Source organism: Spermophilus citellus (genome assembly GCF_964194105.1).
Source record: "Spermophilus citellus genome assembly, chromosome: 2".
Lineage (NCBI taxonomy): Eukaryota > Metazoa > Chordata > Mammalia > Rodentia > Sciuridae > Spermophilus > Spermophilus citellus.
The window spans coordinates 211,612,557-211,628,741 of NC_138183.1; the positions used below are offsets into that span (position 1 = coordinate 211,612,557).

General features: G+C 38.4%; 1 protein-coding gene across 2 annotated transcripts in view; it reads left to right on the forward strand.

Moving 5' to 3' along the window:
- LOC308642632 (L-lactate dehydrogenase C chain) overlaps positions 1 to 7,168 on the forward strand; it is a 36,075-nt gene extending 28,907 nt beyond the window's left edge. The window contains exon 7 of one of the 2 annotated variants that reach the window (XM_081281757.1): positions 5,150 to 7,168. In XM_081281757.1, coding sequence (XP_081137883.1) covers positions 5,150 to 5,314 — 165 coding nt within the window. In that variant the 3' untranslated portion in view covers positions 5,315 to 7,168. The remainder of the gene's footprint in view (positions 1 to 5,149) is intronic. The other variant, XM_081281756.1, reaches the window with a different exon arrangement.
- The last annotated feature ends 9,017 nt before the right edge of the window (positions 7,169 to 16,185 follow it).

Below are 16,185 nucleotides of genomic sequence, written 5' to 3' on the forward strand. Positions count from 1 at the left end.
AAAGAAGTTCAGTTACTGAAGTGTGGGGAGCAAGGGGGAAAAGTACGTGGTGAGGCTGGAGAAACCAGCAGGGTCAGGCTACCAAAAGCCTTATATAAAGAGTTTGAGGGGCTGGGGTTGTGGCTTAGTGGTAGAGTTCTCGCCTAGCACATGTGAGGCCCTGGGTTTGATCCTCAGCACCACATATTAATAAATAAATAAATAAATAAATAAATAAATAAATAAATAAATAAAATAAAGGTATTGTGTCAACTACAACTAAAAAAAAAAAAAAGTTTTGAGTTTTCACTTTAAGAGCAATGCAGTGCAAGGGCCTAGAAATTTTTATTTAAAAAACATTGGTGTTGCTCTGATGGAGAGAACAGATTTAAAGAAGATAAGAATAGATATTGGGAAACTTGTTAAAGAGGCTATGCTGTATTCTAGAATAGATAGAATGGAAGTAGTAGAGATGAAGAGAAGTGGGTAAATTTGAGATGTGAAATTCATAAGACTTGGTAATAGAGAAAGGTCATTCTTAGGTTTGTGTTTTACACAATGAGCATTGATATTGCTCACCAAGAAGGGAGTATTCAGAGGACTAGGCTTGAAGATTGTGTTTGCAGTTTAGACAAGTTGAATTTGAGGAGCCTTTAATATCATGTTATTAGACTCTTTTGGTTAAAAAAAGCAGCTCAAAGTAGCACAAATGAAAAAGAAAATATGTTGGGTCATGTAGCTGAAATGCTAAGGAGGCCTGATTCAGGTGCTCAAAAACTGTGTTACAGAGCTGTCTTTTCTTTCCATTTTCTTGACTCATCCTTTAACTTTATTGGCTTCAGTCTTATGTAGCTTTTTCCATGATAAAACAAAAATAGCTCCCAGTAACTGTGGCTTTAGAGCCTGTAATCTAGTCCTCTTTTTGCCTATATTAATTTCCAGATAATTGGACTTTCTGGAATTATATACCCACTCATGGGATACCTGTCGGGAGGAAGGCAGTTCCCAAAAGGAAAAGAGAGTTTTGGTCAATTAAAAAAGAGGAAGGAGGTATTAGACAGATGAAGATATAGATATCCCTTATATATGGTAACTGAAGCTGTGAATTTTATTTTTCTTTGAGACGAGGGTCTTGCTATGTTGCCCTACTGGTCTTGAATTCCTAATCCTCCTGCCTTAGGCTCCTGAGTACCTGAGATGGGTGCACCATCATGCCCTGCTTGATGCTGACAATTTGAATGACATATATAAAGTAAGAAGAAAGAGATTGAGTCTTGAGAAATTCCAGTATTAACAGCTGAGTTTGTAGTGTGAGACTACAGAAATGTCTAAGAAGTGGTAAACAGAAAATTGATAGATGTAGTGAAGTTTTATAAAAAGAAGATTAAAAATTCTGGCAAGATAAAGTAATAGAGGTCATTGAAAGTCTTAGCAGGAGCTGTTTCATGAAGTAGTACTTGGGATGAAGGCCTGATTGGAGGACACCAGGGTTTATTCAGTCTTGGCATTGTTGACATTTGGGCCACATAATTTTTCATTCTGGGAGTCTGTTCTGTGCAATGTGAGATGTTAGCAGCAACCCATTTTTATGTTCCCATTTGTTTATTCATTTTCTTTTTCACAATCCATCATGGCAGGAATCTTCTCCCCATTTTGATGCCAGTAGCATACCTCCTTTACTAGTTGTGAAAATCAAAACTGTCTCCAGGGGTTGCAGGGATAGCTTAGTGGTAGAACACATGCTTAGTATGTGTGAGGTCCTGAGTTCCATACCCAGCACCAAAACAAAAAACAAACAACTTCAGATATTATTAAATGTCCCCTGATCAGCAAAAATCACTGCTAGTTGAGAGCCATGGGAGCTGTTTTGAGGTGTTTGGCAATGAAGGTAAGGAGAGAGAAAGAGCAGTAAGTAGAAAAGAAATTAAGGGTAAAAGAAGGGCTGGGGATGTGGCTCAAGCGGTAGCGCGCTCGCCTGGCATGCGGGCGGCCTGGGTTCGATCCTCAGCACCACATACCAACAAAGATGTTGTGTCTGCCGAGAACTAAAAAATAAATATTAAAAAATTCTCTCTCTCTCTCTCCTCTCTCACTCTCTCTTTTAAAAAAAAAAAGGGTAAAAGAAGTTTGTTTTGGCACTGGGAACTGATCCTAGGGGTACTGTGTTACATCCCCAGTTCTTTTATCTATCTATAATCTATTTATTTATTGGTACTAGGGATTGAACCCAGGGGTACTTAACCAGTTTCTTTCTTTTTGGATTCTAGGGATTGAACTCAGGGGCACTCGACCCCTGAGCCACATCCCCAGCCCTATTTTGTATTTTATTTAGAGTCAGGGTCTCACTGAGTTGCTCAGCACCTTGCTTTTTTTTTTTTTTTTTTTTCCTGAGGCTGGCTTTGAACTCACGATCCTCTTGCCTCAGCCTCCTGAGCTGCTAGGATTACAGACATGTGCCACCATACGTGGCTCCTTTTTTATATTTAGAGACAGGGTCTCCTTGAGTTGCTTAGGGCCTCACTAAATTGTTGAGGCTGGCTTTGAACTTGTGATCCTCCTGTCTCAGAAAAGGAGCCACAGGGATTACAGGTGGAGTTGGTTTGTTTTTAAAGATAAGGTGCTGATGATAAAGATCAGGTAAAGACCAAGGGAGAGGTCAAAGATAGAAGTAGTAAGCAGAGGGGTCTGGGGTGACTAGAGCATTGGTGAGGGTTTTAGCCCTAGAAGGGAAGAGGGAAGCTAGCTGTTGTAATAGGAGGTAGCGAGGAGAGGATAGGTCTGATGGATGTACATTTGTAAGTTTGTTGTTGGAAGCATTTAATGATTTCTACCTCTTTAGTGAAAGGAGACAAAAATTCTGATTAGGAAAGGCTCAACGAAGTCAGAGTTGAGAATATCTGAAATAATCTTAGGGAATAATAGGAAATACAATTTGATTTTTAAAAAGTCATGGGCAGTACATGACTATAATTCCAGCTACTTGGGAGGCTGATTCTCTTGGACCCAGGAGTTGGAAAACCAGCCTATGTAACATAGTAAGACCCCAACTCAAAAATAAACAAATAAATACCTGTTTTCAAAAACCACAGAATTACTATCAGGGTAGTTTATATATATATATATACATATATATATATACATATATATATATACATATATATATATACATATATATATATATATATATATATGTATATATATATATATTATTTTGAGATAGGGTCTAAGTTGCTTAGGTAGGGCCTCACTAAATTGCTGAAGTTGGCTTTGAACTCATGATCCTCCTGTCTCAGCCTCCTGAGTTGCTGCAATTACTGGTGTGCACCACTGCACCCAGCTAAGGAATATGCTTATTTGAGGTTGGTAAGCATTAACTTGTAATATTAAATTTGTAATGTGAATTAAAGATCATCTTTTATAGTTATTTCCAGTAACTAGAATGCACAAATGGAGAAAGCAGATAGCTAAATTCATCTAGGTTTGAGTTTTACTTATGGAGTGTGAAAGGAATGGGAGAGACAGATACATAGACCTAGGGGGAGAGGAAGATGGGTGGGAGAGATGGAGGGGGGAGAGGGTTTGACCTTCTTCTGAAGGATCACAGACAAATTCAGGACCTTTGTCCTTGAATGTGATCTGTATACACATGAATACATTATAAAAAGCAGAGGCCTTTGACCCTAATGGCACCCAAACTCTGGGAGCTCATATGAAAGCTCCAAAAGTCACAGGAGTCAACAGAATGATCAAGGGAAGGAAAGGCAAGTGTGACTATGACCGGAACCTGGCTGAATGGAATGTGGGCTGGCAGTCTGGCAGGACAGTAGCCTTCCATAGCTAGGCACAGACAAGAGTAGGGGGGAATGTGAGAGGGCCTGGTGGCCAGGGGTCCTCAGGGATGACAGTTGTCTGATCTGATGGAGCTCATGAGGTTGGGTGTAAAGAGGCTACCAAAATGAGAGAGTATTAGAGAAGGTAGCCAGAGTTCCTCTGTAGGGAGAAGCTACCAGAACAAAACAGGAACAAGGGGTACACCATGTGCTCCTGAGAAAGACCTCAGAAAGGGTAGCATGGCTGAATAGTGCCCATGGACTCTAAGCTAGATTAGGCAGCTAGGAGGCACTGCTTCAGAGGCAATGGACCTGTCCTTTCCCTTTTTTTTTCTGTCCTTTCCCTTGATGGAGATCCTAACAGTTGTTCATTGTTAGACCTAGTGGAAGAATAAGGCTTTCCCATCATCTTCCATAAACACAGCCCCAGCTCCAAGAGAGGAGAGGTGACGGTTGGGGGCAGAGAGATGTGAGAGGGTCTAGTCTACTGGGTCTTCTTACCTTCCAGGGGTATGTCTGGTGGGTAATATATAGGTGGCAGAGGCTAGTTTGAATGCCAGGTATATGTGTGGATTGCCTAGCTGCTTCAGTAGCTTTGGCTTTGGTTGCAGGAGTAGAAGGAACATTGCAGCCACTGACTAGAGGTGCCATGGACCCAGGATAGAGCAGTGTGTGAGACTGCATCTGTTTCATGGCCCTATCCATCATGGGAGGTTCTAAGTAGGCATAGGAAGAGATGGTGGTTAACGGTGCAGAAGGGCAGGAATATATTCATTGTAGTTGTTAGGGTGGCGACAGGTCTGCTAGTCCTATAAAATTACCTGTAGGCTCCATCAAGGGCTTCACGTATGGAGGCTTGAGATGCCCACCTATATCATCTGTTGTACAAACTTACTGGTGCCCTTTCCTGAAAAGATAAAAGCAGAGCCTTCCCAGTCACTTTCTGCTTCAGTCTTCTCATTCCTCTCCCCCCACCCCCATTTTGTGCCTAGCCTTGGAAGGCCCCTGTCTTGCCAGAATGTTAGCTCATATCCTATGTACCAACATAGGCTGTTCATTCATTAAATAAAATGACCTCATGAAGGACAGCACAGCATCCTTCCCTTTGGACATAAAGATGATCTAGTGTAGAATAAAGAAAATTGTACCTTTCTTGGTCCTTTTAAAGGATTCTTCCTCATGTCATTAAAGTTCCATATGGTCAAAGGACATAAGAGTGAACTTGGTTTTGTTGATAGTCACTGCTGCCCTTTGAGTAATTCTTGTTGAGTGTCATAATCTCTTATAAAGTTGCTTTCCTATATTAGGTTAGTAATCAATAATCTAACCTTGTCTTTCAGGGCTTATATGGAATAAAGGAAGAAATCTTTCTCAGTATCCCTTGTATCTTGGGGCGGAATGGCATCTCAGATATTGTGAAGGTTAAGTTGAATTCTCAAGAGGAGACCCTTCTCAAGAAGAGTGCAAATACACTTTGGAATATTCAAAAGGATCTGGAATTTTAAAGCCTTTTAATGTTCCATTGTTTTATAAAACAGAAAATAGAAGATTGTATATTTTACATTTTGAGAGTGTTCTTATCTGATCTGTAAAGAAATTTAAAAAAATGGAGAACTATCATTTAATTCAATTGTCTCAATATTAGAAAGAAGAAATAGTGAAGAGATTTTTCCTCTTTATGAATCCCTTATGGCTGTATTCTAATGAGACCCAATCTTTACAGGTGTAAGTTACAACTTTTGAAAAATGTCATACATGTAAGAATTGCCTTTAACTTTAGTAGAAGATGTATAACAACTCTTTTCACACAACAGAAGTATTTTTTCTAGTACTGAAATTTCATCCTGTGCTTTCTTCTGTTTTGGTACCAGCACATTCACTTATAGTGCTTCATTAACTCATTAATCTATTTATGATATTAAGTATGAATTTTTAAGACAATATATATCAGAAAAAAATAGAAATATAATTTTATGATGTAAAAAATTTAAGTGAGATGATACATTCAACTCTGCAAATATTATACCAATTTATATAAATTCAAATAGTTGATTTTGTGACTCTTGAAATATCACATGTGTAGTAGCTTAGACTATCTTCTGGGTCATTTGTTCAGCAAACTACTTCTGTGTTTGCTGTAGTGTGGTTAGGTGGTTATGATCTCTGCTCCCAAGTATCCACAGTATTTAGGGTATATCAACTAATTGATTATTGACTAGTGGTAGATAACAGTCAATTAGTAGGTTATTTTGATGGCCAAGGTAGGAGTGCATGTGCTTTTCCTGATTTATATATATATATATAAATTTCTCATATATATATATATATATATATATATTATACATACAATATATATTATACATACACACACATACTGTGTATACATACATACATAAATATATTTGTGAAATATTTCCTTGATTCCCCAAAGAATTTAGGGCAGCTGTAGGAAATATACAATGAAATAAGAACTAAGAAATCAAGACCAAGTGTTTTAGTTTTTCATTGTAGTGACCAGAATACCTGATACAAACAATCTAAGTTGTTCAGGAGGAAAGATTTATTTTGGATTATGGTTTGAAAGATTTCTGTCCACAGTCAGCCAGCTCCATTGCTTTGGGCCTGAGGTGAGGCAGGGCATCATGATGGAAGGGCATGGTGAAGGGAAAGCTGCTCAGTTTATGGCAACCAGAAAGCATGAAGAAAGAGGGGCAGGCAGGGACAAGATATGGTCTCCAAGGACACCCCCTCAGTAACCTACTTGCTCCAACCATGTCCCATCTGCTTATAGCTTCTCCTATCTCGCCTGTAGTACATTCAACTATGGGTGGATTAATCACTTCCCCAAAGCCCCACCTATGAACATGGCTGTATCTGGGACCAAACCTTCAACACATGAGACTTTGGGGGTGTCAGATCCTAACAATAACACCTAACTTAAAAGTTAAGAGTAGGACAGGAGCAGTAGAAAAAAATAGAAGGCAAATATATAGATCCTGAGGACTTGGGTGATTCTGAAGAGAATACCCGTTTGGCCAGGGATTTATGGTTTGTCTTCATGGTCTGTTATTCCTGCTACCTTCAGTCTAAGTCATCTGTTATTGAATATGGTTAATTTCTCATTATTTTGTCTTTTTTCCTTTTTTTAGTTCTTTATTTGAATGCATAAAATATGGTTACAATTTAGTTTGAATAGGGGGTAAGGAGGAATCCTTTGTGGGTTTGCCTTTTTAAAAAGTCTCTGTTGTACCTTAATTAAAACATCATTTTGAGAAATTCTTATAGAAATTGAAAGGCTGAGAAAATCTATATAATCTACAGGGAATATTCTAGGAAGTAAAACTGCTCTATATCATGTATTCTTGATTGGACAATATTGTCCCAAGGGGATGATAATCCTTGGTGGGTGGGGGATAAATAAAAATCTAAAGATTTGACTTGCTCTAAAAGAATATTTTTAAAAAATTAGTATCAATTTTTAAAATTTGTTCTTATTAGTTATACATGACAATAGAATGCATTTTGACAATCATTCATAAATAACTTCTTATTCTTCTGGTTGTACATGATGTAGAGTTACACAGGTCATGTACCATATATGGACATAGGGTAATAATGTCTCATTCATTCTACTTTCATTCCTACCCCCATCCCCCTACCTCTCTCTTCACTCCCCTCTAACCCAAAGTATTTATTCCCTCTTACTCCCCACATTGTGAATTTGCACACACATATCAGAGAAAACATTTGGCCTTTGATTCTTTGGGATTGGCTTATTTCACTTAGCATGATATTCTCCAGTTCCATCCATTTACTGGCAAATACCATAATTTCATTCTTATTTAAGGCTGAGTAATATTCCATTGTGTATACAGATTGCAGTTTCTTTATTTAGTTCATCTGTTGAAGGGCATCTAGGTTGATTCCATAGTTTAGCTATTGTGAATTGAGCTGCTATAAACATTGATGTGGCTACATCACTGTAGCATGCTGATTTTAGGTCCTTTGGGTATAATCCTAGGAGTGAGATAACAGGGTCAAGTGGTGGTTCCATTTCAAGTTTTCTGAGGAATCACCGTAATGCTTTCCATAGAGGTTGCAGCAATTTGCAGTCCCACCTGTAATGTATAAGCACGTCCTTTTCTCCACTGTTTATTAATATTGCTTGTATTCTTGATAATTGCCATTCTGACTAGAATAAGATGGAATTTCAGTGTAGTTTTGATTTGCATTTTTCTTTTTCTTTTTTTAAAGAGAGAGTGAGAGAGGAGAGAGAGAGAGAGAGAGAGAGAGAGAGAGAGAGAATTTTTAATATTTATTATTAGTTCTCGGCGGACACAACATCTTTGTTGGTATGTGGTGCTGAGGATCGAACCCGGGCCGCACGCATGCCAGGCGAGCACGCATGCCAGGCGAGCGCGCTACCGCTTGAGCCACATCCCCAGCCCTGCATTTTTCTAATTGCTAGAAATGTTGAAAATTTTTCATATATTTGTTGACCCCTTTGTATTTCTTATTCTGTGAAATACCTGTTCAGTTCCTTTGCCCATTTATTTATTTATTTTTTTGGTGCTGAGTTTTATGAGTTCTTTGTAAATTCTGGAGATTAGTGCTCCAAGGTGCATGTGGTAAAAATTTTCTCCCATTCTGTAGGCTCTCTCTTCATGCTCTTGATTGTTTCCTTTGCTGTGAAGAAGCTTTTTCGTTTGAGTCTATGCCATTTATTGATTCTTGATTTTACTTCTTGCACTTTAGGAAGTATCTGACAGAATCTTATTCCTTAGTATTTAATTTCATCATGAGGCAGGAGAGAAGAATGATTAGGGGAAAAATGTCTAGATGCTTTCTTAAATGATTGAGAAACATTGGTACATTTCATGAAAGAAGTTTTTAGATGAGTATTATGTACTGTGATTCACAAATGAATTAGAAAACAATTAGGTAAGACATGACAAAAAGTAGAGACACCTACTAATTAGAACAAACAAAAATCATTTATTTATTTATTTTTTGGGTAGTGCTGGTGATTGAACCCAGGGCCTTATGCATGCGAGGCAAGCACTTTACCAACTGAGCTATATCCCCAGCCCCCCCAAAATTTTTAAAAAGAAGTAGAAACTTTGGTTTATTACAGACGAAGGGACTAGAGTGACATTTTGGATTCTCCATTTAACTACTTCATAAAATAATGAGTTACATTTTCCCTTCCACGTGTAGAAGTGGCTGTCAGCACTGCATTGATAAGAATTTCATGTCTTCTTCAAGCCTGAAGTAGTTAAAAAAAACAGCCATGAGTTTCCTTTTACCTGTAGTGTTGGTGAAAAATTCCCAAAGGAGAGTTAAAGCTTGTACTGGATACATCACGACAAGGCTTGGTTAAGTTAAAATTGGGAGCTCCAGTGAATGAGTTCTGGACAAGGAGTGCTTCTGCAGCCCACACATACCTTTCAGGTCACTGTTCCTGCTGATCTTGAGTGCAGCCTTGGAACATTTCTGATGCCTGCCAAACTCTGAAAACTCAGCACACCAGTTTCAGGGGCAAGGCAGCTGAAGCCCAGGCTGAGGTGTGGTGCCCCAGAGCAGCCTCCCGGCCTGGCACCTGTGCCAGGTGTGCTGGATAACCACGTGGCCCTGTGAGGCCTGCCCTAGCTGCTCAGTGGGAGTAGCAGTGAGGACAGGCCTCAAAAGTTCAGCTGGTTTAGTTCCTTGAGCTTCCATGAGTTTTCCAGCTGTTTTTCCCCCATTCTCTTCTTCCACTAATTGACCAGGCTGCTTTGAGCTTGGCTGCGAGAGTCCTGCAGACCAGCCAGAGAGTAGCAGCTTTGGGACATTTTTCTCTTTTGGTCTGTTTTTTCTACTGCCTGGGGCTGCTTGCCATTCACCTCTGGGAATATGGAGGGGAAGTATCATGTATGTGTGTGTACAAGCTTGAGCTTGGGTCTTGGAGCTAATAGATGAGGGGAGGAAAATGGAGCGGGGGAGATGAAGGAACAGGATCAGGGGTGGGGGGCAGCTGTAGTCTCATTTTGGTGGAGTGGTCCTTTTCCTTCTCTCCCTCTCAACTGTAATCACCTTCCTCCTCATTCCCCCTCCACAGTGGAGCCCAGGAGTTTTCCATAGACTCCCTCTCAGTACAGACCAATTCCAAATTTGGAAATGACTGTGCAGTTTTCATTCACTGTTAGATTTCCAAAATGGTGACCATCAAGAGGGAACTTCTTAAGAATTTCACTTCAGAGGAGGCCATTTATCCAGTAAGATCTCCATTAAAGGAATTGGATTGGTTGGTGTGGCCAGTGCTATCAACCTCTTAATTAAAGGTAAGTTGTATGCTCTGTGCCATAGAGCTGTTTTCCTCAGCTGGTGGTAAGACTACCGCATATAATTTTGCTGTGTCCAGTTCAGGGGGTGAGTGGGGTCCCATACAACCCCTGCTAGGTCAGCCTATAAGCAAGTGCACTTTTCTAATTGTTCCAACCAGAGTGTGCTATTTTCTTGATTTTATGGTGGTATCATGTGTTAGAGGCATTTCTGAAATTATGTTGACAATTCACTTTCATTGGTGTGATGACGATATGAAGTATCTTTTTGGTTGATAAGGAAACAGTTCACTAATTTAAAAAACTGGAGAAAAAGTGGCAAAAGGGAGTGCACAATATGTTGGTGGTAGATGTCCAACTGGACAATCAAACACAAATATCTTTTTCCTTTAAATTTCTTGTTTTCATTTTCTAGTCTCTATTTCCCTTCCTTCCTTAGAATCAAGGTAGTTGATATAGTTCCCAGTTTAATGCCTAGACACAGGACTAAAAAGAGCCTAATGATACTACCTGATCTGAATCCACAAAGTTTTAGTAAATCATAAGAATCTTTGAGCCATACTTGGCTTTTATTCATAGACTATAACATTTCTTTAAGCTATCTTTCTTTATTCTATAGACTTTAATACTGACATTATCAATTGGATTTCAAGGATTGATCCAGGGTTTCACATCTAGATGTTATTAAGTGTCCTTATGGCACTAAGAATAGCAGCTGGCAACTGCTCCCCTGCACATCAAATAAATTCCCCAAGACTCATTTTGTTTTAGTAACTGTAATGCCCTTATCAGCAGTGTCCTCATTGCTAAGAAGATAAATACATTAAAAAGCAGTATATTAGCTGGGCACGGTGGTGCCAAGCCCAGTGGCTCAGGAGGCTGAGGCAGGAGGATTGCAAGTTCAAAGCCAGCCTCAGCAACTTATCAAGGCCCTAAGCAACTCAATGATATCCTGTCTCTAAATAAAATACAAGAAGGGCTGGGGATGTGGTTAAAAGAAAAGCAATTTGGGGGCTGGAGATGGGGCTCAAGCAGTAGCGCGCTCGCCTGGCATGCGTGCGGCCCGGGTTCGATCCTCAGCACCACATACAAACAAAGATGTTGTGTCCACCAAAAACTAAAAAAAAAAATAAATATTAAAATTCTCTCTCGGGGCTGGGGATGTGGCTCAAGCGGTAGCGCGCTCGCCTTGCATGCGTGCGGCCCGGGTTCGATCCTCAGCACCACATACCAACAAAGATGTTGTGTCTGCCGAGAACTAAAAAATAAATATTAAAAAAAAATTTCTCTCTCTTTAAAAAAGAAAAGCAATTTGTTGGATAACATCAATAATAACAATATGCTTTGTTATTCAGCAAAAAGACAGAATATATCAATTTGCATAAATAGGTAAGTATATAGATTATATAAAAGCTTGAAGTAAAAGAATCTTTTACTATGTGTACTTTTTTTTTTTTTTTTTTTGGTACTGGGAATTGAACTCAGGTGCACTCAACCACTAAGCCACATCCCCAGCCCTATTTTGTATTTTATTTAGACAGAAGGTCTCACTAAGTTGCTTAGTGCCTCACTTTTGCAGAGGCTGGCTTTGAACTCACTATCCTCTGTCCTCAGCCTCCTGAGCCGCTGGGATTACAGGCATGCACCACCACACCTGGCTTATTATATATACACTTTGAAGGGCCCATGTATGTGTGTGGGAGTGGGGGACTGAATCCTCTGCCTAAAAAAAAACAAAAAAAAACAAAACAAAAAAAACTTAACACAAGCTCCTAGAACTTGCATTCTCTTACCTTGCAAATTATAGCATTTGTTTATCTCAGAAAATGTGGTTTGTTGCCCTTTACAAAGCCCCAGATTAAAGCTCACTGTACTACCCTCCTGCCCTATCCTTGCCCCAGGAGATACGATAAAAGCTCCTTGCTGATGAAGAAGGAATTGTCAATAGGAATTGTTTAGTAATTAATCATCAGGAATTTATGATACACACCTAGAAGGGAAACAGTATTGTCTCTGGAAATTATTACTGAATTATATCTTAATACATACACTCATTACTATGAAATTCACTTTGTTTCATTTAGTGATGAATCCTGATTCCATAGAGTGCCTAGAATAAGAACACAGTTGAACCAAAGAATTGCTAAAAGCCAAATTCACATTAAAAGGAAAAGAGCACTGGATTATGAATATAAAGATCAAACATTTTACTTGCTTTTATTTTTTAAAAATACCTTTGTTTTGTTTATTTAGTTTTTTTATGTGGTGCTGGAAATCAAACCCAGTGCCTTACACACACTTGGCAAGCGCTCTACCACTGAGCCACAACCCCAGCCCACCTACCTTCATTTTTATAAAGAGGGTGGAGAGATTGAGTTAGAATACATCTTTTATAGTCTTTATTTTTTAATTGTAGTTGTTAATGGACCTTTGTTTTATTTATTTTTATGTGATGCTGAGGATCTAACCCAGTGCATCACGTGTATGCGAGGTAAGCACAATACCCCTCAGCTACATCCTCAACCCCTAGTCTTTATTTTTTAGAACAGTTTTAGATTTACAAAAGATAGGACATGTCTTGGTATGGTGCATTTATTACAATTAAAAAACTAATATTAATATATTATCTTTAAAATCCAGACTTTATTCACACTTCCTTAGTTTTTAACCTAATGTCCTTTTAAAACATAACAATCTAGCATTCGACATTATATTTAGTTACCATGTCTTCTTGGACTTCTCTGGATTGTGTCAGTATGAGAGTCTTTTCTTGTTTTGGATGACTTTGACCATTTTGAGTACTAGCCAGGTTATTTTATAGTATGACCCTCTATTGGAATTTGTCTTTTGCTTTTCTCATGGGTAGACTGTGGTTTGGGGGAAGAGGAGGCAAAGTGTTTTGTATGTGATATGATATTTTCATATTGTTTCTGGGGTATCTATTGTCAACACAATTCATCAGTATTGATGCTGACCTTACCGTAATCAGCTGGCCGATGGTGTTTCTTAGGCTTGGTAAATATTATGGAAGTTACTTTTTCCCCTTTGTTTTGAACTCTTTAGAAGGGAAGTCCCTCTGTGCAGCCCACTTTTTCTTTTTCCTTTTTTGGTACCGGGAATTATACTCAGGGGCATTTAACCACTGAGCCACATCCCCAGCCCTTTTTGTATTTTATTTAGATACAAGGTCTCACTGAGGTGCCTAGTGCCTCACTTTTGCTGAGGTTGACTTTGAACTTGCAATCCTCCCGCCTCAGCCTCTGGCTGCTGGGATTACAGGTGTGCACCACTAAGCCCTGCAGCTCACTTTTAAGTGATGGGGAGTTAATGCTTTTTTTCCTAGAGAGTGGAGCATCTATCCTTCAGAAGTATTGAATTATCATAATTCTTCTCCATGAGAGACTTGTCTCTTCTCAATTCGATCACATTAATATTATGAACTCATGGATCTTATTATCCTTTGGCTGGTAATCTTTTTTTTTTTTTTTTCTCAAATTATTCTAGCTTTGGGGTTTGGGAGCACTCTCAGCCTGTTTCCTTTGACTTCATTACCATAAAGATTTTTTGTTTTTTTTTTTTTAAAGCATTTCTTTACTTTCCAACAATTCAAGATGTTCTTCATTTTGCAAGTTTTCAGCTCCAGTCTTCTTTTATTAAGAGAGTGATATTAGAAACCATGATCTGGGGCTAGGTATGCTCATTGCTACTGGGGGCAAGACACATTTTAAAAACTATAATTCAAAGATAATTTTATCAATACCATATCATTCTGCTTAACACTACTCCAATATCTGAATAATTCAGAATCCAGAAAGAATTGTCTTCTCATTTAAACAACAACCTGTTCTTTGTGACATAGCTCAGGCTAATCAGTTACAGTCTAGTTTAAAATTTAAAGTGATTGATTTTGCACTTGAATAAAGTAAAAAGTTAGAATAAAATAAAACATTTAAGCAATGTAAGGTGTATAAATGCTTAAATTATAGATGATCATTTCTAAGTTCTGTACAAGCATAAAGGCATTGCTTCCCGTGGACCCCAGGGACAAATTGACTATGAAGTAAAAGAATATATAATTAAAACTTTTTCCCCCAGAAGTTACTACATTCACAAGATTTAAAAATAAAATTATGCTGGGTGCAGTGGTACACACCTGCAATCCCAGAGGCTCAGGAGGCTGAGGCAGGAGGATTGTGAGTTTAACGGCAGCCTTAGCAACTTAGTGAGATCCTGTCTCTGAATAAAATTTATAAAAAAGGGCTGGGGATGTGACTCAGTGGTTAAGTGCCTCTGGATTCAATACCTGGTTAAAAAAATTAAAAAACTAATATGCAAAAGTTGTACTCTCATCCAGTTTCCATCCAAACTTTTCCCCAACATCTGTTATTGGCAAACTTTTTTTTTTCCTTAGTACTGTGATTGAACCGGGGTTTCACACATGCTAGACAAGTGCTCTATAGATGAGCTACATCCAAACCCTTTTTTATTTTGAGACAGTCTTTGCTAAATTACCCAGGTTAGTCTTGAAGTTGAGATCCTCCTGCCTTCTCCTCCTAAGTAGCTGCTGGGATTATAGGCACAAACCACCACACCTGGCTTAGGCAACCATTTAGTTTCTTGTGTGTACTCTGGCATTTCTTTTGCAAATACAAATATTTTTTATCTCCTTTCTTATAAATGAAATAGAATGCTAGAAATATATAATTTTCTGCAGGTAATATTATCTGATTATAGATGTTTAAAATTTTAGAGTTGGAAGGATTTATATTTATTTTGTTCTAATTAGTTAAACATGACAGTAGAATGCATTTTGACACACTGTACACAAATGGAGCACAACTACTTCTGGCTGAACATGGTGCAGAGGAAAACCGATAGTGTAATCATACATGTATAAATAATAATAATGTCCATCTGGTTTCATTGTCCCATCCCCACACCCCCTCTCCTCTCCTCACTCCCCTCTGCACAATCCAAAGTTCCCCCCAGCTCCATTATGTATTAGCATTTGCTTCTCAGAGAAAACATTAAGCCTTTTGTTTTTTTGGGTTTGGCTTATTTCACTTAGCATCATATTCTCCAGCTCTATCCATTTACCTGAAAATGCCATAATTTCATTCTTCTTTAAGGCTGAATATATTCCATGTGTATATATACCCACATTTTTTTTTATCCATCGGTTGAAGGGCATCTAGGTTGTTTCCATAGTTTCACTATTGTGAATTGAGCTGGAGCCTTATATTTTAATCACTTATTTGAAAAACTTTTATTGGGCTCCTATATGCCAGGTAGTTGCTAAGCATCAGATGAATGGAGATGAGTAAGACATGATTGAACCAAGGGTCTTTTGCATGCTAGGCAGGTGCTTTAATCCTGAACTACACCCCCAGCCCATAAATGAGACTTCTATTCTCAAAGAGCTGTCTGGTAAGACATTCTTTTGATATAGTCCCTGCTTTATTATTGTGCAACCTTAGCTTAAACTGAAGGTAGTGAATGTGTTTACTACCTTATGAGATAGGTTTCTTAAAGTTTCTGATTTGTTTTCCTAATCATGAGCTGGAACTTTCCTCTTTGTAACTTGCATCCTTTCTTATTTTGACTTCTATATTATGAGGAAATATTAAGGAAATCTATTGTGTCTTCTCTAATAATTCACAATCTAAACATAGATTACCAATTAGATACTCTTCCCTCCCACTTTTTAAAAATATTTTTTTAGATATTGATGGACCTTTATTTTATTCATTTATTTATATGCGATGCTGAAAATCGAACGCAGGGCCTCACACATGCTAGGAAAGTGATCTTACCACTGAGCCACAACTCCAGGCCCTTCCCTCCCACTTTTGACTAATGACTTTAAGGATTTGAATAAGCACTTACCTTTGTGAAGGTTGATGAAGGCAAACTGAAGGGTGAGACAATGGATCTTCAAATGGCAGCCCTTTTATGAAAATTCCAAATATCATCTCCAGCAAAGGATAATGTCATAATTCAATTCTATAGAAATCCTAATACTATAAACAAATATCTAAGAAAATCAACTTTTATTT